This window comes from Amblyomma americanum, chromosome 11, assembly GCF_052857255.1.
Source record: "Amblyomma americanum isolate KBUSLIRL-KWMA chromosome 11, ASM5285725v1, whole genome shotgun sequence".
Classification (NCBI taxonomy): domain Eukaryota; kingdom Metazoa; phylum Arthropoda; class Arachnida; order Ixodida; family Ixodidae; genus Amblyomma; species Amblyomma americanum.
The window spans coordinates 49,955,901-49,978,625 of NC_135507.1; the positions used below are offsets into that span (position 1 = coordinate 49,955,901).

Genomic DNA, 22,725 nt, shown 5'->3' on the forward strand with positions numbered 1-22,725 from the left:
TAGTCGGATACAACTCAAGAACGCAGCGGATTTCCCAGGGAGTGGCGCCAGAATGGAGAGAAGGGTCTGTCCCCGACCACAGAGGCAAGCTCCTTTCATCTACCGCTCCCTGCGTTGTCGCACGCCATTGGCTGGAAGGGGATCGTTTGAGGGGGGTAAAAGCCGCTGCGTTTTTTAGTTGTATCCGACTACAGTACGTCTCCGCTTTGCTAAAGGTCTCTATTAGCCTTTGCCTCTTGAGAAGCAAAGCACTAGCTATTTGTGGCAGCCAAGTTCCGTCATGTGACCTGACTTACAGAGCGACGGACGGCACTTGAAGGTCAATTAAACGCTGCCCACGTTCAGCGAGCCTACCCGCGCAGCGGATGTCGACGAGACACTCGAGCGGCACTTAAGAGGAGCCGTACGGCCACACGTGCGACGTCTACGGCCAAGGAGGAAGAAAAGAACCGTACAACCGATCACACCACGTGACGTTTTTGAAGCTTTGCCACCAAGCCCCCGATAAAAACAAAACCGCCTCCACGTGATTGAGGCGGTGCATTCCTTTATTGTTTTTATGTCCGCCACGCTTTCCGCGGCGAGACACGTGGCTAGTGGACGGAAAGGCTTGACGCAAATGTAAATGCTGTACGGGTAGCAAATGGTGCCTCACGCATTTGCATGGTGCACCATGAAAGAGGTGCCGCATAGTGGAGGATCCCGACCATCTGAGGATCGCACAGCACACGGGCCGCGTTTCGATGGAGGCGAAACGTAAAAGGCAGCGGTGGCATGTGAATTTGAAAGATCCCCAGGTGGTCGAAAATATTCCGGAGCCCTCCACTTCGGCACCTCTTTTTTTCTTTCACTTCCACCTTCCTGGCTTCCTTCGCGGCGCTGTTGAGGTGTCCACCGAGAAGCGAGACGGTTATTGCGCCATTTCCTTGTCTCAGAAACCACTATTTTTCTTAATGCGCCATCATGTGGCGCACTCCGTCCCCTGCAAGCGATTGTACCCTGTGCCTTCTCCATGCCTCTAAACTGTGTTCGGTACTGTATCCAAACATTGGGTTGAACAGAGTTTCTGAAATTACTGTAATAGTAAATTGAGTAAAGCAATAGTAACCACATAAAACTCCATAGGGCTGTGAGCACCAGTCTTCACTTGCCGCAGGAAATAGCGGACATGGATACTGGCCACAGTTCACCGCAGGCAAAATGCAAAAACGCCCGTGTGATGTGTGGTGCCAGTGCAAGAACCGCATGTGGCCAAAAAATAGATTCCATGGTGCAAGCTGGTTTTCATAACAATGGAGGTCGCTATGACAGCATTGGAAGCCATGTCTCAGGGTGCTGTGCCACCGTCCACCAGAAAAAACCAGCACTTCCCCCCCCCCACCCCCACCCCTGCCCTGGGCGTAAGTTCTTTGCAGTAGTCACCCAACAAGCCCACTAAGCACATATTGTGCTGCCGTCCATGTCTGTCTATGTACGACTGTGATTCCAACCAGTTCCCTAAAGAGCTAACGCAGTGACTGTGACCACCTACTATGTGCACATCGGACCAGGTGGAGATAAATATATCAGGTAAGCGCGCATGCTTTCCCCGTGGCCCCGGCCCACCAACACGGCGGCTGTTCGACACAGGCTGTCCACGATAAATGCTATCCCTTCACGCCTCAAGCCATGTACGTAAGTGGCGACGATGCATAGTACGATGTGCGGGACTTTCTCTGGTGTTAACGGCACTGGCTTCGCCGTAGCTGCCGTAGCGAGTCGAAAACACCAGAATGTCCAAATTACTTTGGAGCTCTCTACTACAGCCTGCCTCCCAGCCCACACTGCGGCTTGGGCATGTAAAAGGTCACTAACCATTAAAGAATGATAATGACTGTCTACCAGCACTGTCCAACAGGAGTGCATTTCATGCAAACTTAGCTGCCCAAGAAAACTTTAGACAGCAGAACTTCAATGACAGATCAAAGGCATGCATTTCTCAACCGTATAAGAAGAAAAGAGAAAAGCATCAATAATCAATAAAAAAGAGCATGTCAGACACAAACTGTGAAGAAAATGTAGAAAAAGAACTACCTCAAGATAAACCATTTTGGTTTTTGCTGAATTAAATAGCCAAATACCTATAAGCACTGCTGAAGTATGCATTCTTTATGCAGCACTCTGTGTACAACTTTTCTCGTCAACCCAAACAGACACCCTGACGAGCAAGCAGGTTTCATTTTCCTGAGAAGAAAATTTTCTCACCAGAGCCATGCCTATGAAAACCTTCTTTCTTGTACATCTTTCCATGTCACTGGTAAACAATACCACTACAGGTGCATGCACCTTTCCAAGTGTTTTTTCCTTTTATGGCCTGTACATACATCATACAGGAAAGGCAAGTCTTGCCAGATAATATTCAACTCCAGCTCCAAAAGCCATCCAATTCCTTATACAAATTTCAGTTATAATAGTTTCTATTGCTTTTACTGCCTTTATTGCAGCCCTTCCTTTTATAATAAAACCAGTGACAGTACGTGCCTGTTGTGTTACATGCTGCCCGGCGTGCCAGTCAAGCCTTCTGAGGTTGTGGCAAGCCGACATTTGTATTTCTGTACAGGAAATAAACAACGCTATAATCATTAATAAAACATGGAAAAAAGGACTGCCGCTCACATAACATATGTTGCATTGAGCAAACATAAACTAACGTTTTTGAAACTTAGGCACACACGAATAAATGAGCAAAAGTATTGAAGCTGCAAACTGAACGACAGGTAAGAGTACAGAAAGATGCTACAATCAAAAATTAATGAATACTATAACATGAAGTCATGTGAAACAAAGAGAGGTTTTGTTATGAATATTCTGTTTTGGCTTACTAGTTTCCATTCCTTCTTGCACTATGACTAACATTAAGTTATATGCACCACGTATACAATTTGAATGTCCATGCATGTGGTTTATATGAATTACTGCATGTTCTATGTAGTACTGTAGATTACGAGGTCAAATTGAACAGTGGTAGCTTTATAAGACACGAAGTAATGCTATGTGCAGAAAAAGTTTCGGAGACGTCCCTATGGAAACATATTCACTGGCTTGGGTAGCAAAGCGAGTAAATATGTTTTTTCAAAGAGCCTTCATGGCTTCCCAAGAGGCACTCAGGTATGAGCTATATTTAGAAACTTGTGCGGGTGCTGTAGTCAGGCAATTCGCAGCAGTACAATCAAGTGCTACCTATCGCGTACACCTCAGAAAAACAGCAGCTGCATAATCAGCAAGACGGAGCGAGTAAAGGCAACTACAGCGCTTCACCTTGCAGCTCACCTTGCGATAACCGCACAAGTGGCTTGACAACAAGGAGCCCATCCCAGCGACATTTGCACACAGTGCATACAACGAACAATGCAGTGAGAGGCAGCTATGGTTAATACACATGCTTAAATGTAAGGCACATGCAACAGTAAATTGCAGCTTAGTTACGTAAAGCAAGTGCGGCCTAATTCTGCAATACATTAACTCAACGTTTACTATGCCAGCTTGTTTCTTTTGATGCGTTTCACCATCCCATACCCAGCAATTCTGGACAAAAGCATTTTTGAGCAGGAACTGTTACTGAATGCAATTTTTCATATAATGTACGATTTCGCTATGACGATGAATATAACCTCAGATCACCCGAGGGCAGTCTCGTATTTTTTTCTATTCACGTTTTTGCTATCGTCAAAAGCGTACCCATTGGTTTTCTATGGCAGTCTTAACTGTTCGATGTGATCGATGGAAACATTTTAAAAGAAAGATTTTGCTAAATATCACAATAATGAACCATTACCTTCAATATTTCCATAACAGTGTCTTAAAATTTTCCAATTTTCGAAATTTTCGCCCGAGAAAGCTGGACATGAACTACTGAAAGCTCTAGCGTACATTAATGCTGCAACACAACACTGATGAAATGGAGCACTCACTTCAAAACTCGACCTCGGTGCCTGTTATGCAACAAACCCAAGACGTGAAAGTTGTCGAAATGACACCTCACGTCAAGCAGGTGAGGCGCGCAGCCTTGGGGGTCGTAAACCTGTAGCTCAGCCTTGAAGCACACACCGTTGTGCAATAATTAATTAGCGCTGAAATGCCGCTTGCAAACGACTATAATTGGCTTTCACCCACCGTGCCACACAGTCTGTCGCCTGCAACGCTTGACCAGCTATGCGGACGACGCTACGTACGGTGCATACACATCTGCATCGAAGTACAAAGCCCGTTTGCAGACGACATCGCCCTGTCGATCGTCTGCATCGGGCGTCGCATGGTTCGCAGCGCTCTTAATCACAGCATGCAACGCTTGAATGCATCAGGTACTACACGTCCGCATAGACCCGGAATATGCTGCGTAGGTAGCGCTCGAGCTTTGATCATATGCGATGAAAAGAAATAAACATCAGCGCGCGTTGTATCGCGACGCGATGAATGGTTCGTGCATGGTTTCGGTCATACATTCTTTACACGCGCCAGTAGCGTGATGACGGGAAGGAGTTCGCGCAACCTCCGGGACCCAAATGTGTTGCGTGAAGGTCTTCCGCACGTTTTGGAGACTTACCCAACCAAGCAACGACAGAATGGAAGTACTCGATTGCCGCTGAGTGGGAACTAATGTGCTGTGAGGCACGTCCAGCGAATGCACATCCGCAGGGACTGCACAACTCCGCGCGGGACAAGTGTAGTTATCATTGCGAAAACAGTGCCTCCGCGTGTATAACCTGGCTTCGTCACCTCTGATACGGCCAGCACAGATTCCTTCTTTATTTTTCTCGCGCAAAGCAAAAGGAGGGCGCATTATCACCCCGTGTCGCGCGCATGCAAAGGATCTCCAGCTGCGACAATTGCACCCCGCGGCAAACTCGAAGAGAGGGAGGCGCGCGTGACAGGGTCAATTTATGCGCAGCTTTCAGATATGCGTTTTAGCAATAACGCGAGCTGCGCTGAAATGAACGTAGAGGTGGGAGAAAAAAAATAAAATACGAAAAAACTTACCCGACTTCGAGAGGCGGCGCGCAAACTTGTTCACGACGAAGGCCATCGTCGAAGCAAGTCGGTCGAGCCGTCGTCGTTGAAAAAAAAAAAATTGCAAGCGGAACACTACTGACACAAAAGCACTAAAAAAGAAGCGAGGAAGCACGAAGGAAGCAAAATATCCTGCGATCGCTGATTTTGAGCCCGCACCAAGTCTTGTTTCTTTCCAACGTCGTTTCCGCCGATGCGCAAAGTTGCGGTAAGGCCTGTTCCTTTTCGACGGCGGCGCTAAAAACACCACAACACTCGTTGTTTATGGCACACACAGCGGCACGTCGACTTCGACGGTCGGCTGTGCAGCACGTCGTTCAGAACGGCGAAGCAAGTCGGTGTGTCCGCACAAAAAACGCACGGAGCGGCCGGAAACATGATTACCCGACCACTATAATCTCTCCCACGCCTTGCGTTGGCCGAGCGATGAGGGAGGTTTGCCGACTTGCTTCCAGCACAACTGGAGGTCCACGATCCAGGTGCAGACGACGATAGCGGGCCGTAGCGTACTACAATAGCAGACGATGCTCCTCTCGTCGCCGCCGAGGTTCGCACGCAAACAATGGGGAGGGGGGCGCCGCACGCTCGAGATTAGCAAAAACTTGGCAGGCGCACGCGACTCAGCTGCGCGGCGGACGAACGGGAAACAACAGCCCGCGGCGGCAACGCGGAGCAGCCTCCTGTTGGATCACAGCCATGATTCACAAGCTTCATAATAATCACCAGGAACACCACCACGCGTTGCATCGTGGGATACGCAGCGCCCCCACCAGTGTCCCCTCCTAGAAGCGTTTCGGTGCAGGTGGGCTGGAAACGCTGATTGGTCGATGGGATGCGCTTCTCCGTGACGTTTTTCTGCTTCTCCCTCGTTCTCAACCGGACGTGGGTTCGCCGCGCCTCTCTCGGCCTGTCCCTAGAGTGCCTAGGGAATCGCTAGGGCCGGCTGGCCGGCCGCCGGGCGTGCGTGGTCTGCGGGCATTCTCTTCGTGAGCGTAGGCGGCGGCGCGCGCGTTTCGGAAGCTGTCCAGGTATGGCTTTTTTTTTTTTGCGTGGTGCGCTCGTCGGCGCAGCCAGCTGAAATTTCTGTACAGTTCTTGCTTCCACGACATTGCGACGACCCCCAAAAGGCGCTGACCCGCGAGAAATCGCCAGCGACATAAAGGTACGCATTTTATCTCAAATTTCGCTTCATGAAGTGCTGTACCGCTTACCTACATGCCTTGCGCATTCCAGGACCTCGTTTTCCTGCTGCAGGAGCACGTCGTGCTGGTGTTCAAAATTTTGCAACTCCATTACGACGACCCACATAAGGTGCGGTTTGAGGACCGCCGGCGTCGCCATCTGAACCGCCGTCTGACAGCCACGATGAAGCGCTTGTCTGGCGTGCACGTTCTCAATCACGAGGTAAGGGTTGAACAACGTTTTCGCAAGTTTTCTCGTGCAGAACTCGCCAAATTGCGGCGCTTGTAACGTAACTTTTTTTGCAGCATCGTTTCCTGGATGCTTCTGGCGAGCCGATGCTGTCCTTGTTTGCCGCAGACCGGGGCATCGACCAGAAAGATTATCGTCGCGGCCCTCGTCAAGATCTACGGACCAGGGATAGCGTCGGCTTCAAGGGCAAGACCAGGAGAGGTGTACGTCGTGCACCGGTGTCGTCGGTGCGGAGCCAAAGGGCACAAGACGGACCACTGTGGGCCTACTGCTCACCGCGCCGCCACGCCGCTGCAGGTCGCGGTTGAAGTGCTCCTGCAAACGGCCCTTTTTAGGGCCACCTCATTGTTTCCTGGCAGATCGCGAGCGTCCCGTTTCGTGCCCGTATTCCCTCTCTGTCGAAATCGAAGCCAGACATCAAAATCGCGCGGTGTGAGCTAGTAAATCGCTGGTAGAGACAAAAACTCGTGCTTGTATACAGACTTACCCATCTCCAGTGCGCCTTTGTTTATTTCCGTAGGCACTACTCGCGCTTTGTAGAAATCGACGCCAGCCGCGAAATTTTACATGTTAGACCTCGCTACAGCATTAGCGCAGCGTGCCTTCGTCTCTTTACGTTCTAACTTTTATGCACCGCACCTTTGTTTGCTCGTTACTTTTGTTCTTTTCAGTCGTTTCCTGAATCCGTCCAAAGAGCCGGGCTAAATGGATGATTATGGAACCACATGGCGATTGCACTGCATACAGCACGACTTTGGTCCCTGTGTTTTTAAATAAAAACATCAGATGTCGAAGGTCATGGTCGTGTCCGAGGATGGCTTCCACAGCTGGGGCCTAACCATAGGGACCGCACACGCTTTGTCGTCGTTGCCAAGTGGAGAGGCCCAAGATGGCTGGCATCCTTAATAAAGATCCCTTCTCGGGGCCGCTTTAGTGTTTCCTGGCAGATCACGCGCTTTCCACCCTGTGCACATGCTCTCATTTCCAATTAAAAAGGTCCTTTAATAACAAGATGTTGCATGGTACTTGAACAATAGCGGCTACAATGACAAAGGTGAAGAAGTGCTGGAGTTACACGGAAATAAAAAAGGTTGGGGGTGCCCACATAACAACCTGAAATGGTTTTGGACAGGACTCCTAGTTAATTGCATTTGGAAGAGAAAGACAAGGTTTAATTTTGCAGTGTAAGCTTGCTTCTCTAGAATGAACAGAGAACGTTGCCTCGCACTGTTTGGGCCACCTTCCTTGACCCCATGAAAAAAAAAAGGATGCCTCTGGGAAACTATTTGCGGAATTTCCGCCCCCCCCCCCCCCGCCCCTCGATTCAGAAGGGGGGGGGGGGTGACGGCCTTTTCTTTGTCGGGCTCGGCGCGACGCACGATGGACAAGACGGCGAAAGGAAGGGGGCTGTCAGTGACGCATGTTCCGCGCTCTTCGCTTAGCCAGCGTACAAGTCCCTTCGACAGCCTGAAATGCCTTCGGTGGGCATCGTCACGCATGTCGAAAAGATTGTCATGCACGTGCGACCGCCGATAACATTCCTTGCAAGCTTATTCATTGCCGTGAAAATCGGGCGGTGAGCATTTCTGGTGCGAAGTGAAGGAACTTAGTAAGGTCTGCAAGGAAAGACCTTACGCAACTTTACTGGGGCATAGCCGCCTTTCCGAAATTAACCGTGACAAGTGCCTAGCTTTCTTTGGATTCCAGCGAAGTTGCAGCTGTACCTCCGAATCCTCCTCGCCCGTTCCCACGCGGCTTCGCATGCCATGTCGCCATGTGCGGTAAAAAGAACAGTTTGCAGAGTTTAAATGGTTCAAGTATGAAGCTATGCAATGAAGCCAATTACAGACTTCTGTACAACAGCTAGAGGAATTTCAAGAGCATGCTGTGTGATGGTAGTCAAAACTAATGCAGTCAACTATTATTTCGTATTTTTTTGACCAAACAGACATGAAATGTCTGAAGATGAATGTGTACCAAACACATCGGTGCATCAGTTAATTGTGATGCGTGAAAAAAATTGTACTAACATATAAATGCCCATATGTCGTCATAATCAGGAATACTGAAGAATTAAGGAAAATAAAAGGTTTTTTTTTTTGTTCAGGCTCACACACCTGCTACAAACATCTTTATACGCGTACGTAACAATTTATGACTCTGTAAGAAGCATTTTGGGTAAAAAGTACAGTATGGCAGAAAGGAGTCTTTAGGAAATGCACTGTGTAGAAATAGCCGTACCAATTTCATGTGATCGTTCGATAAATGTAACAAATACCGTGCAAACAAGCTCGCTGCATAGTATAGTTTTTTTGCAAGTTACTGGTTGCAGACCGCTCTGCAGTCACTGGACTGTGATTGTGTAAGTACTGCATGACAGTGCATGGATTGCACAGCAGTTGCTTGTTCATTTCGTTTACCACCATCATTTGTAAGAAGGGGCCATTTCTCATATACACGTGTTTCTCTGCGAGTGTCGTTCTGCGCAGCGAGCGTTCTTTTGTGCCCGCATGTGTGCTTTCGGTGCGGGAGTGCGTCCTTGGCGGCACCCTCCGTTCTGCGAACGGACCGATGGGCGCCCGCTTCGTTAGCTTATTGGTGTGGTCGTTAGGGCCGCGGGAAATGCCGCCGCTGCCAGAAGTACGAACCGGAGAGCCGTGCGGCGTCTCCTTTCAAGTGGACCCATGCACGTGTGCGCGTGAGAGTGTGTGTGTTTGTGTGTGTGTGCGCTTCCGGTACACTGCAGGTGCGCGGTAGCCTGCAGCGCTTGGAGGCGACTCACAGACGACAAGGAACCCGTGAGAGTGTGTGTGCGATGCTATTTTAGCTTGTAAATAAGTTTTCGTAAATATACCCTTTTGTATTTCCTTCACATGAGAGTTTAATCGTTTCATTTCTTCAGCGCGTATTTGTAACATTAATTTAATCTTAAGCCTCATTTCAAACACAATGAAACAGGACGTGTAACTTTTTGACATGTTCCTTTTTGGCAGCCTCTAAAAATATTTCCGCATGAATGGGCTAGCTTAATTGTTTTGCAGCGATATAACCACGGGACTGCTGTAACTTGCAACATTTTCAAATTGTGTGAGTATCACTGCATGTGAGGGGTCACAACCATATCCTAGCTGTTTCTTGAAGGTCCCGTTGCTTTGATGGCAATGCTTGGACAACCATGACCATCTTCCGCATTCATGCGTACAGGGTATGCCCATTACGTGCATGCCTTTCTACCTATTAATGCCTTACAATGCAAACAGACAACAAATAAAAGGAAGAGCACAAGTACAGACAGTGTTCGTAGCCCACACTCTTCTTCACGTCAGTAAATATATATGGCACATACCCACGCGGGGGGATTTGCCAAGGTACAGTGGAGATTGCCAATGAAATATTTGCACGGGGGAAAAAAAGACGTGAGGCGGCGGCGTAGAAGACTGAATCAGAATAAAAATTGGAAAATTCAATAAAATTTAGGAAATATGAATTACCGAGAATAGAATCAAGCATTTTAGACATGCAACAGAATTTTGTATGCAGCTAACAAGGTGACCGATCAGTCGCACTTATGCGATCATGAAGGTAGCCACAAACACTGCTTAACGGGAATTCCTTGGCGCTCGCACCGAACGAGAGAAGAACTGGAAGAGATAGAGGGAGGCCTAACCTCGAAAGAGGGACCTCCTAATACTGCTTTCCTTGAACTGCGAACCGCCGGCAAGAGACGAGAAAATGACCTATTGTTTCAACTTGCCCACATGAGACACAAAGGTTTGTCGCAGCGAACCCGCATCGGCGCAAGTATAAATTTAAGTGAGGGATTTTGCATCGCAGAAGCGTCACTGACACCTCGCAACGCCTTGATTTACACCACTGGACATTCCATGGGTAATTTAAGTGGTGAAAATCCACGGTATTGAGCAACGGATCACTCAAGCTGGCTGAAATATGTTGGAACCGCTGGAAACGTGAAGTTTTCAACATAATGAGGTGAAGGACAGGAAAGATTACAGGAGCGCTGAGAGCTGACCTTGCCAATAAATCAGCCACCTCGTTAAAATAAACACCCGAATAGGCAGGTACTCAGACCAAGTGGATCTCACGCACTGTGCACGGAACATAAAACCTAAGCGACCAATTCAATAACGATTTTCCGGAATTTTGGAGACTAGAACTGAAAGGCAGTCTGCAAGAATGAGAACTCAAGCTACATGCCTGGGAATTAAGAGAAGAGCCAAAATAACCAAAAAATCTACGAAGAATATAGGAGAATAATCAGGGATACAAACAGAATACCTCCAAGCCAGATCCTGCGAATATATCCCAATTGTAATGTTTAGTAGCTTCTTCTGAATTTAAAAGTAATGCTACTACTTTGAACTTTAAACTTTGGGGGTTCGAATAATAGCTGATAAATCACAGGGGGACAAAAACTGAATAACGGTAACAGAAACTTTGGCTATATTCAAGAAACATTACAAATGTCTTCCTTCGACGACTCTTCTTCCCGCACTGCCCCGTCCACCCGTTTTCTTCAGCAACTCGTTGCAAGGAGATCAGATCAACTTGAAGCGGAGCTAACAAATTCTGCGTGAACCTAACTTGCGGAAGCTGATAGCGTGGCCAATGCCTCCCATGCCTACTACGGATGGAATCAATACAAAGTCGAAGAAAAAGTATACCGCAGCACACATGATTGGAAGTGAAAGACGAATTTTGTTGATGTTGTTAGCCTATCAAAAGATGGCACATACCTACACTGGGCGATCAGCCAAGAATCCGGTGGCTATTCACCTGTACTCAGTTAAAAAAAAGAAAGCCGCGCGGGAACGCAATACTGGTGGATGTGCTGAATTTCAGGAACAAACGTATCGTGCAACAAGTAACAAAAATATTCGTGAATCAGATTTTACATTGCATAATGAACCATGACTGCACCAAAGCAATGAGATATAAGTGAAGCATTTCGTTGCTTTCGTGACAGAAATGAGTTATGAGGTTTGTTGAATAAAAAAAGTGATTTTTGATGGCAGCCAGCATGAGCCATTTAAAGTTATAGCTCAACATTAGTCACATCTGATATAGATGACACGCATGCTTTGAAAACAAGATAATGTTTTTCTTTTTTTTTATGAGAAATGCACAGGCAGTTTCAAGGCTTGCTTCACAATTTCATTTCGGGCATATACACAAAGGCATGCCTATAAATTTTTCGTGTGTTACACCAGAACCAACACTACTTAAGTTGGTAAATCATGTTCATTACCTGGGTGTCATTAATAGCAAACATATACTAATGCTGCTAATCCTATAGTAGAACAAACAGCGGTTTTATGAAGACGTTAAATAATACGTGATACTGCATGTGTCCATCAGGCAATGAACTGTGCGGCAGTTTCAGTTTCTCTTCTCTTATTTTCAGTTTCGGTTGTCTTACTTTCAGTTTCGCTTCTTCAGAGTTTCAGTCACATGCATGTCTCTTGACACCACGTATACGTGACGCAAGAAAAGTAGAGGGGGGGGTTCGGCGGAAACTTGGCGTCATCATGACATCGCTCGCTCCGGTGTGTCGTTCGATCTTGCATCTACAATACAACAACGTGTCGACGAGGTAGTTGCACGGGATCTTACGCCCCCTCGTACATTCCTAGAAACACCGGGCCAGTCACCAGTACCATGGAACCAGTGGAAGGCACTGTTTTCTACCTACTTAGAGGCGTCTGGCCTGAGTTTGCTGCAACCCGGCGCAAAGCCATGCCTTTGCAGTCGCGCGGCGTCGAAGGTCAGCGTCGTTCCGCAATTAACGCCTCCTGCCACGAGCGCAAAATGAAGGAGCAGGGACCTAAATTAATGGCGATTTCCACTGGTCGTGCTGGAGCAGCTTTTCTTGCTCCGCGACGACGAATTCGAGTTCAACTGGTCGACCTGGACCGACCGCGCGAATTCCGCTGGTCGATTGGAGCAACTCCGTTCCAACGGAGCTCACAAGGTTGATACGCCGACCAGTGGCGGATCTGCTCCGAGGCGGTTTGGGGCGCTCTTTTGCGATTCGAGCGCCTCACTTCAGATCCACCAGTGGAATTCGCCATAAGTGAAGTTACGAAAGGCGAAGATACGTTTCAAACCGCGCTCAGCACTTGCAACCGTCTGTCCTCAGCCACGACGGAACGCTACCGCGGTTCAAGATATGTTTACAGAACCCTGGCGAGCCTGTCAGCTGCAGGTTTACATTGCTCAGTTACGCGAACCTGCGTAGAACTGCGACTTCGACAATTCCGTGAACACTGTTGTTCGTGATCAGCTCGTTTCTGGCGTTGCGTCGGACAACTTCATAAGATGAAATTGTTGCTCGAAGGTGCAGGGCGAACCGGGAAAAGGCGATTAATCGCTTGTACGAAGAGGCACTTTTTTTTTAAAATTCAGTGGTCACTTTGGCGATGTAAAGTGCGCGAGGCGAAAGCCTTTCTGCGCCCACTGTGGCTGCTTCTTTTAATTTTTATTTAATTATTTTTAATTTTTCGCTTCTGAAACTGCATTGTCACATAAGTTAATTTTCCTTTTTATTTTTGTTTCTTTAAAATTGTTATTTATTTTTATTTTTAACGTTTCGTTTTGAGCTATTAATTTACTTCACAAATTAATGTGTAATTACAAACTAATGCGCAATTTCTAATCACCAATTACTTCTTAATTACTAAGACTATATGGGTTATATCAATTATTATACCATTGATGACGTCATAGTGTGACAGATTTCGCGGACGGATGGATAACGAGAGCCATTAAAGGCTTTCACTTTAAATGTTTGCATGAAGTCGCCTATAGGCAGCTATTGGCTCTAGATTGCAGTTATTCGTTTCGGGCCCCTGATTATACACCTATATTCGCTGTTCATTTTCTAGGGGTTCAGTTGGCCCTATAGATAAGGTCTCTTGCATCGTTACTGATGTCATTATACTTGCTGACAGCCTTTCTGTCCTGACTCACTCGAAGGCTCGAAGGACGCTCTTCTGGGCCATTCTCTAAGATTTTTCATTCCACTACATGTTAAAGAAATGCGCTTTCACTGGATACCTGGACACTGCGGCATTGATGCTAACAAGACGGCCGATTTTTTAAACAAAATCTGCGCTTTGTGGGCCTGTGGTACCATTTACTCTAAACACTGTGCATTGACAACAGCTTGCTTCCAATGGTTCCTGCATCTGCATTTTTTCAGTCATGAGCCTCTTCGTGCTGCAGCGGATTTTCAACATTCCCTTGGAGTGTGCGCTTAAGTAGTTCATGGCAATTCGAGGTGTCTATGAAGTGGGATTCCAAATGTCCCCACTTTATAGACAATGATTCCAAATATGAAGTGGGATTCCAAACGGTCCCACTTGTTTTCAAGTGGTGCCACCTCAAAACAAGTGGTTTTAACAAGTGGTCCCAATTGTGGTCTCACTATGCAGGTGTTGTTGAGCCTCTGCGCAGGCTCTTGTGACACTACGTTGCTTTCGCTTGGGACTCTGAGGCAGTTCAAAGCTTTCATGAAGTGAAGCAACTACTTTCAACTTGTGACGTAATGCACTTGTTTGACCCGGCTCTACCAGTGGTCGTGATCACAGATGCTTAATTCAGAGCATGTACTTTCTTTTAACTTCAGATACTACAAAACGTTTGCAAAAACTGCTGGGTCAATAGCCGAAGCTAGTATAGGCCCAATGCACACATTTGTTATTACAGCAACAGAAGATGCCAACATGAAACTTGGTTATAAATTATCAGTGAACAAAGTATTAGCAAGCAACACTCAACAGCACAGGGCCTAAGACTGACCCCTGGAGGCACTCCAGCACACACAGGCTGTCGAGATGATTTTAAGTGTTTTATGTGGAAAAATTGTTTTCTGTTAGTAATGTAGCTTGTAAAGAAATCAAGAGTGGAATCCCTAAAACCATAGTGCTCTAGCTTGTGAATTAAAATGTTATGATTAACAGTATCAGATGCTTTCTTTAAGTCTAGGAACAAGGCTGCAGATATTTCATTAGCTTGTGAATTAAATTAAATGTTATGATTAACAGTATCAAATGCTTTCTTTAAGTCTAGGAACAAGGCTGCAGACATTTCATAATTATGCAAAGATGAACATAACTCTTGAGACAATGCCATTACTGCTGTAGATGTAGACCTGTTATTTCTGAAGCCTTGTTGACAGTGAGATATGATTCTAGTTCTCTCCAAGTAGTCATTTAGTTGCTTTCCGACAAGTTTTTCGAACACAGTGTTAATGATACTCAAAACCGAGATTGGACGGTAACTGCCTGAATCATTACTATCCTTGTTTGTGAACTGGTATAGCTGCAGCGATCCTCAAAATATTTGCATAAATACCTTCGTAAACTGCATGATCCATTATTATTGATAGGAGTGGAGCAAGTTGGTGGATGTTCTCTTTAATGCTCTCAAAGTAATCCCGTCATGTCTGGTTGCCTTGTTTGCAACGAGTTTTCTTGATTGCTGTGATGTCACAATCGGCAACAGCTTGCGGTAAGAAGGTGTCATGAACACAAGGGTCATTAACAGAGCATGGTAGATTAGGGATATGAGCTACAAACTCAGGGCCAATGTTTGTGAAGGAATTATCAAACCTATCAACTGTGTTTTCATCAATGTGTTCAGGAACTACGCGCTGTTTTAACTGTCTACCGATTATGCTATTTCCCAAATCCCACATTTTTCAGGAGTTTCCTTCTGCTTTCTGTATTAGCATACAGTTGTATTCTTTCTTTCTCATCTGTATTAATGCCACTCCATAGTTTCTGGAGGATCTGAACTTGTTTGAATAACAAATGTTTTCTTTTTGACGTTTCCACTTACGATACCATTGATCCTTCTCTTGTATAGCCTCAAGTATGTTCTGATTCATCCACAGCCACAAAGAATTGTTCGTACCTACGGGTAGTGCATAATGTGCATTTCGATATGGCAGACTCAAGAGCCTCAGCAAAATTTTCGAATTCAGTGTGAGCATTTGTATGATATATGTTGTTGAAATCTAAATTGTATATTTTCTCCTGCAAGAGTTGATAATTAATTCACGCAATTGGTGCAGAACTCATTCGAGCTGTTTTGTAGCAGAAATGTAATGGAGGCCTGCATACTGCTGCATATTTGCATCTCAACTCTCCCACGCTAAACACTCTGTGTATGGGCATATGAATATTGGCATGGGCGTGTGTATGGGCATATGAATATCAGCATTACTTTTTATGGGGGAGGAAGTTCGAATTGAAGCAGGTCATCAAGCACAGTTTACCCTATACTCATCACATGGAACCAGTCGTTGATCGACACGTAATATAAGATTGTCTGCATGACTAGATTATTCACTGATGATGCTTTGATTTACCTCAGTGTGATTGCTCATATGGACTGCTAATATTAAAGGTCACATCTCGATGAAACAATTTCTTGCTCCTTAATGTCTCTAATGCTGAATTCATCATTCACAGAGTACCCGAATATCCTCCAGATAGTTTCCAGATAACAGCTATTAGCGTGCTTATCACAAGATATAAATATCTTGGTGTTCATCTTAAGTCATACCTGTCATGGAATCAAAAGAATAACTGTGTGTTCTGCTAACACCTTCCTGGGCTTTATTGAACATCTAGAATAAGCTCCTGTAAATGAAAAATGACTTGCATACATTACACTAATCCTAGCCCAAACCTAGAACATGCATCACACATTTTGTATCGTGAACAATGTAACCTAATTAGTGACATTGTTACAAATTATTTAGCGGCCGTAGGCAAATGTCAAGTGATGACCCGTCTATACTAATGTTTGATGCATCATTTCAAAGAAGATGTAAGCAAAAATTTTGTGTCTATACCACTTTAAGCTCAACTGTATACGCATATCAGGAGATGATAATCCAAGCTATTGTTACCAATGTAGTCTATTGTAATGTAAACAGTAAATATTTGTGCAGTGCTAATGCAATAATTATTTAATAAAAAAAGGCTCTGATGACTTGGATGCATTCTTAAAGAGTTTGCCATGCAGCTGTTCTAATGACTGTCACTATGAATGCAGGCTAATCTATCTTACCTATTAACTCAGTGAAATGCTGTGTGGCCCTTTCTGCAGATTCTACAGTACTGCAACAGTATAGCATTTTGAGCAGTGTTATGAACAGTGTTATTGTGGTCCCTTTGTCTATTTTGTGCACTCACTTAACCATATCTCAATTCACACATCTGTTCAGTTGTCACACCTCAATTTATCTACTTTAATTTATGTGGGTGCTTAAGAAAATATGTAAACAATCTACAATGTATAGATTGTTTTTATTGGAAAAATAATTTACGATTGCTTGTGGTGACAATGCATCTTTAAAAAGTGTTGCAGCTTTGTTTATTTCTGCACTGCACGCCAGACAATGCTGGTAATAAATTCAAATCTCTGGATGCATGTACCTGCAAAGAGATTGGACGACAACGCAGTTGCAGGAACAAAATAAATATAGGTTTATTTCTGTGCTATGACAGGCAGATTGCAATATACTAGAATCTGAAGGAAAGGTAAGGCATAGTATAAGTTGCGATCTTCCAAGTATTTCAATAACTGATGCTAATGACATCTTCAGTACAATCATGAAAGGCCATCAATGTTGTCTTCACGTCTCTTTGGTTGTTTGTCACCTGAAAGACAATCACAACAGCGCAAATTAGAACAGTCGTCGCTTTTAGCTCTGCACACACTGAACTCTTATTTGACAGCGCATAATAGTACCATGTGCCACTTAGCAGAGTTGTTCAGAAAATGTCTGCATCAAGTTGCACCCTAACAGCAACTTTGTGAATTGCCAGCAATGTGTAGCCATGGACCTGAGGAAAAAGGAAGCATGTACAGGTGGGGAATGTGTCAAGGCAGTGAAACCCCTGTTGGTCCGCGGGTGCACGCACCACTCTTACCGAGCACTCTGTACTTATAAGACACACCATGCCAGAAGGTTCCCTCATTTAATCAAACTTATTGTGCCTTTTGCAAGCTGCACACTTCAGGTGCTTGGTAAGAGCCTCCCTATCCGCCACCTGGGAGACGCGCTCTCTAGCAGTCAGGTTCTGCCGAGAGAAAAAAATGGTCTGGCTAAGCCAGATGCAGAGAAACCATTGTGCTGTAGGTTTCGCTTCAGTTGTTTAAGTGTGCAACACACTGAGCTGAAAGGAAAATATACTTACCTGCAGCATATATGGCCAGTATGGAGGTGCCTCTCGCGCTCTAACGCACACACCATCCTACTGGTACCACAAAGCTGCTGCTGAAAGGAAAATATACTTACCTGCAGCATATATGGCCAGTATGGAGGTGCCTCTCGCGCTCTAACGCACACACCATCCATCTGGTTCGAGACGGCTGCACACCTCATAGGTGAGGTCTAAAGTACACAGATGAACTTGTAGACGGGTTGTAAACCAGAAGAGAGTGCCATAGAGTCGATCTCATCTTTCATATGTAGTTGTGTCCTGGAGATGTTATTATAACAGTTGCCTCATCATTGCTGTTAAGGATTTGCTTTTTTATGTTCTCCTTCTGAAGCTCAGTTGGCTTTGAAAAACTTGTACCTGAGCTGGACAGCCTCTGCTTCTTAGTGGAATGAAACCTGACTTGGTGTTCGATTTTCTTGTTTGCAGGCTCCCTTGATGTGTGGGGCATTTCTTGCTTCTTAGTGCCTTCATAAATCTTCAGTACAGGGTCCAAAAGCTTGCTGGCCTTGTTGTGCACTTCTTGAGGAATTTCTTGCTCTGCGACATACTCTTTGAGCAATTCCATCTTGGCCAAGACCAAGTCAGATTTTGTCATGCTTGTAGAGGCTTCTGCTGTTTGAACACTTTCCAAAATGTGGAAAGCCTCGCTTGCCTTTGAATTGGATGACACTGCTTCAGTAGCTTTCAGGATCTTCTGATCTCTTCCTTCAGGTGCGCCAGCGATGACCACACAGTGAATGTGTTTGCAGATCGTCAAGCTCATTCGTGCTCCTCACAATCACATGAATAGCTATGCACACACACCATGCACTCGCTGCACTTCAGAGGGCAGCAGGCACTACCTTTCTCTTTTGAAATCCTGTATGTGAGGCCTCTTGTGGACTGGGATTGCACAGTCCATGTTCCATCTTCATTCCTCTTGGCAGGTGTAGTAATTGCCACAGCAGATCTGTGGTTCTTCTCGATCCGGCTCATCTTGCTCGTTCTCTTTGCTTTCACAATGTGTTGTAACCTCTTCATCAAAGACTCGTATGTCATGTCCATCAGTGCAGTGATGAGCCTGTCAACACGATGATTCTTCTTACCTTCCAGGAAACTATGCTTTAAAGTCCTGTGCATCCTTTCAAGATACATGTTTGTGTTGATGCCAAGTCCAGTTCGAAAACTGTAGGCCCACATCTCCAGGCGGTGAGCATAATTTCCTCTGAAGTACTGAATAAACTCCTGAAGCCTGGGATCTTTGTTGGCAAGAAATGACTCGAGAAGCTCAGCCACTTCGTCTTTTTTTGGGCACTCTAGCAGTGTACGAACAGCATGGTAAACATCTACTGCGAGTTCTTTTCCTTTTATCTTCTCAGAAATCCTTCGCTTCCAGTTTTTGTCCACATGCCATGTGCAGAGTAGTCGATGTTGAGGTGGGCCCATGACTGTTGACCAGGCCTTGAAGTATTCGGATGCATCATCTGTCATGAAAGTTCTAGCTGACAGGGCTCCTGTGGAGGACTTCAGGGATTCAAAAAATGCTGATAGGGTTTTCTCATTAATCGTGCTGTAGATGAAGTAAGCCATAGGCAATCCTGCTCCATATTCATCCAGCACCAGAACAGTCACCAGTTCAAATTGGTACCCCGTTGTTCCATGTGTGGAATCAACACAGACTGTTCCTGTACCTAGAACTTTCAGCAGCTCTTCCTGTGGCTCCGTCATTAAGGCAAGAGCAAAGTCTTTTGTACTAAAGGTATTCGTTGGGTCAACAACTGCCTGCTCTTTGTACAAGCGAACAACAGGTTGCCCCTTGTTCCTCATGCTTTGCACCCATATGCTTACACTCACAGCATCATTATCATGACATCTTTCAGGAACTGTGAGGTTATATTGCCGCTTGATGTTGTGCAAGTCCATGCGATTTGTCAAATGCAGAGGAGTTAGCTTGCTTGTCACCGATTCCCTTATTTTCTTCAATATTGTCCTCATGGGCACTCCTTTCGAAAGGTCATCCGCAATGCTTGCCCTTTCCTGGTCAGTCATACTCAGGTGTTCAACATCTGCATCATGCCCATAATGCGTCCTTTAATTGGTACGAGACCTTGACAGTACCCTCGTCTCTTGTAACGATCATAAAAGAAAGGCATGTCTAGCCGCACTTGCAGCTTCCCTGACTTTTCATCGCACGAGTCTTGTTGCCTCGGCCTGGTCGTGCCACTCCTGACCTGTTGCAAGTGTAGTAGGTGCTCGTACATCCGTTGGCGAGCCTTTTTTCACCTGTGGATAGCACGAACTTGCACACCTGGCTCGCTTCCTCCTGTCCTTTCCAATCATGGAACTCTGTAAAATGCATAAAAAATACTTTAGAAAATATTGTGTAGAAAGGTGTTAAAACTGAAGGCACTGTCATTGTCAGTGACGAATGAACAATGCTTGAAAAATATTCGAAAAACATGGAGGATTATGTGCACCATAATTTCATGTATACACTGTACATACCAAAAAGCGGAACTTTGTACTTTGCAGAAAATACAGCATTCAAATGCCCAATTCAACAATATCACGAAGGTTTGCGATACTTGCGCTATATGCTTCTGTTGCCATCACCTGGCTCAATATCTGCACGCGTGTTTGCTATGTGGCCCTAGTTACTATCTCGTAATACCCACTTTAACGCTGAAGCATGCAATTGCGTGGTGGAATCCTGGAATGCGATCCCCTCGTGTTATCGTTATTGTCTTGTGGACGTGTGCGCCCGATGAATAAAGTAATATCAAAGGTATTGAAGGCAATGATATCAGTGCGTTTTTAAGGGAGTATGGTAGGGTAACCCTCCACCAAAAATCAAATTTGGAATTTTGGCACAGAAAAATCGACTAAGTAAAACACGTTGCGGGGCTAGTTGGTTATGCATATTCTTTCGTTAAAATTTAAGCAGCGCTAACTTTTAGGACGAATACACAGAAGACATGACAGGACGGGCGCTGTCATGTCTTCTGTGTATTCGTCCTAAAAGTTAGCGCTGCTTAAATTTTAACGAAAGAAAAATCGACTACACTATGCGGAACAGTCCTGCGGAAGCGCGGCCTCGAGCGCCCGCTCAAAGCGGTTTAAATGAAGGCTACAAGGGTAGACGTGCGGGCTAGTTGGTGCTGCATACTTGTTTTAAACAGCGCAAAAGACACGGACACAGGAGGGACACACAAGACACACACAGCGCGGTTCAGATGTCGCGCCGAAATGTGCCGCGCGCTCTGGCGTGTAAAAGTGGCAAGTAGAGTTCGGAGGCCGGTTTGTTTATCGTTGTTTTTCGCGGTTTTCTTCATTATGGCGTGTTTTTTTTTTTGCTTGTGTGTGTGTATGTATGGCAAGTAAACGGTGCATACTAAAAGATAATGTATTGTTGGAAATATTTACTTTTATAGCAGATATGCAGCTAGTGGTGCTCTTGTAGCGTGTTTCGTCTTTGTTATTGTTTGCATAGGTCGTGATCGCTTATGCACCTTTTTCGAACCTCAAACGTAGTACTTGCCCAGAAGATGGCACGATCAAAAATGGCAGATGGCAAATGGGGCAAAAAGAGAACATTAAAAAAATAATCGCTTCACTAGCAAGGACAGTGGTAAACCGGCACGATAAAGCGCAAGCTTCACGAAACCTGGTGAGAGGATCGGTGGTGATTCCTTCGATGTAGACGGCTCAAGTACAACTGGCTACGTCTCATCGACTTTTCTCTTCCCTGCAGCTTCATGCAAGATGTTGCTGTGAACAACATATCTAATACACGTGCAGCAGGGGATTCCTCCTTTCTGTTTTGTTCATACGCTTCGATCAGTGATTTGATGCTCCCCTGCTCCACGTGTTTTATAAATACTGTCGAAAATCGTACTCGAATATAACAACTTCGAATTCATCAATCAACACTTTTCACAAATTAACGGCACAGCCATGGGTACAAGGATGGCCCACACCTACGTCAACATCTTCATGCATAGTAATAAGTCTAAATTTTTGAAAGATTGTCCCATTAAGCCCACCCTATACAAACGCTACTTGGATGACGTCTTTTTAATTTGGACTGACACACCTCGTCCACCCCAACATATCTTTCACTTACACGTGCGCCCACACCACAATTAACTTCCTAGATGTTGAGATTTTGGTAAACGAAAGCTCACTCACCACCAGTGTATATAGAAAACCGACGGACCATCAACAATACGTACACTTCCAAAGCTGCCATCCTCGTCACTCTAAAACAAGCATCCCATACTCTCAGGCACATCGATCTAAAGGAATATGTTCCCAAGATGAAGACTTCGTAAAAAATTCCAAACGCATGCAAGAAGTCCTCATTAAGCAGCGATACCCGTCGCCATTGCCGACGATGCCATTCAAAGGACATCTAAACCCAACCGAGAGCAAATACTGGAGTGACGTCGATACAGCGAGCAAACAGACCATCAGGCAAATCTCGTACTTCCCTTCACCAGTAACCCAGCCGCCTAACGTACGTAAACAAAATCTTCAAAAAAACATTTCAACATTCTCAAACAAAGCGAGCTAGCGCCTCGCCAAAATTTTCACTGCTCTCCCTCATGCAGTCTACAGACGACCGAAAAACATTCGAAACATTCTAATACACTCAGTCACATAAAGAGCCGGTTTTGGGGTGTCGACCTTGTGGAAAAAGTAGATTCCAGGTCTGCAAACACATTACAAACATCAAGCTGTGAAATAAGCACAGCTTCAGGATTCAAATGGAAAATTAATGACAACTCTGATTGGGATTTCTGCAACGTAATATACCTCCTAGGATGCAGTGTGTGCAGTACGCAGTGCATTGGGCAGGCCGTTAACTTTATACGAATTCGCTTTAATAACCACCGCGCGCATATTTTATCCCTACCTCCCCTTGTTAAAACACATATATTAATGAGAAAAACGACCCATTTGATGCAATTAAGTTAACAGTCCTACAGGGTGGGTTCCACAACAAAGAGAT

The 22,725-nt window shown here is 45.4% G+C and overlaps 2 protein-coding genes and 1 long non-coding RNA gene across 3 annotated transcripts in view; 1 reads left to right on the top strand and 2 right to left on the bottom strand.

The window, feature by feature from the left end:
• Positions 1-5,831, bottom strand: part of LOC144109595 (uncharacterized) — a 56,270-nt gene extending 50,439 nt beyond the window's left edge. Inside the window, exon 1 of the mRNA XM_077642413.1 lies at positions 5,017-5,831. The gene's annotated coding sequence lies outside the window, so the exon portion shown is untranslated. The remainder of the gene's footprint in view (positions 1-5,016) is intronic.
• Positions 5,828-7,227, top strand: LOC144110937 (uncharacterized). The gene is made up of 2 exons (XM_077644007.1): positions 5,828-6,450; positions 6,534-7,227. Exons 1-2 carry the CDS (start codon positions 6,262-6,264, stop codon positions 6,783-6,785), a joined length of 441 nt encoding a protein of 146 aa, XP_077500133.1. The 5' UTR covers positions 5,828-6,261; the 3' UTR covers positions 6,786-7,227.
• A 9,743-nt stretch (positions 7,228-16,970) lies between these two features.
• On the bottom strand, positions 16,971-19,252 carry LOC144110302 (uncharacterized). Its single transcript, XR_013309795.1, has 2 exons — positions 17,260-19,252; positions 16,971-17,168 (listed from the first exon to the last, which is right to left on the bottom strand). It is a non-coding gene; the product is annotated as an uncharacterized LOC144110302 (long non-coding RNA).
• Positions 19,253-22,725: the final 3,473 nt, after the last annotated feature.

What these genes read in the sequence shown, in the direction of transcription:
- LOC144110937 (XM_077644007.1), top strand. Translation starts at nt 6,262, where the DNA reads ATGCCTTGCGCATTCCAGGACCTCGTTTTCCTGCTGCAGGAGCACGTC. An exon ending in TGCACGTTCTCAATCACGAG is followed by an intron (nt 6,451 to 6,533) that starts GTAAGGGTTGAA and finishes CTTTTTTTGCAG; the next exon opens with CATCGTTTCCTGGATGCTTC.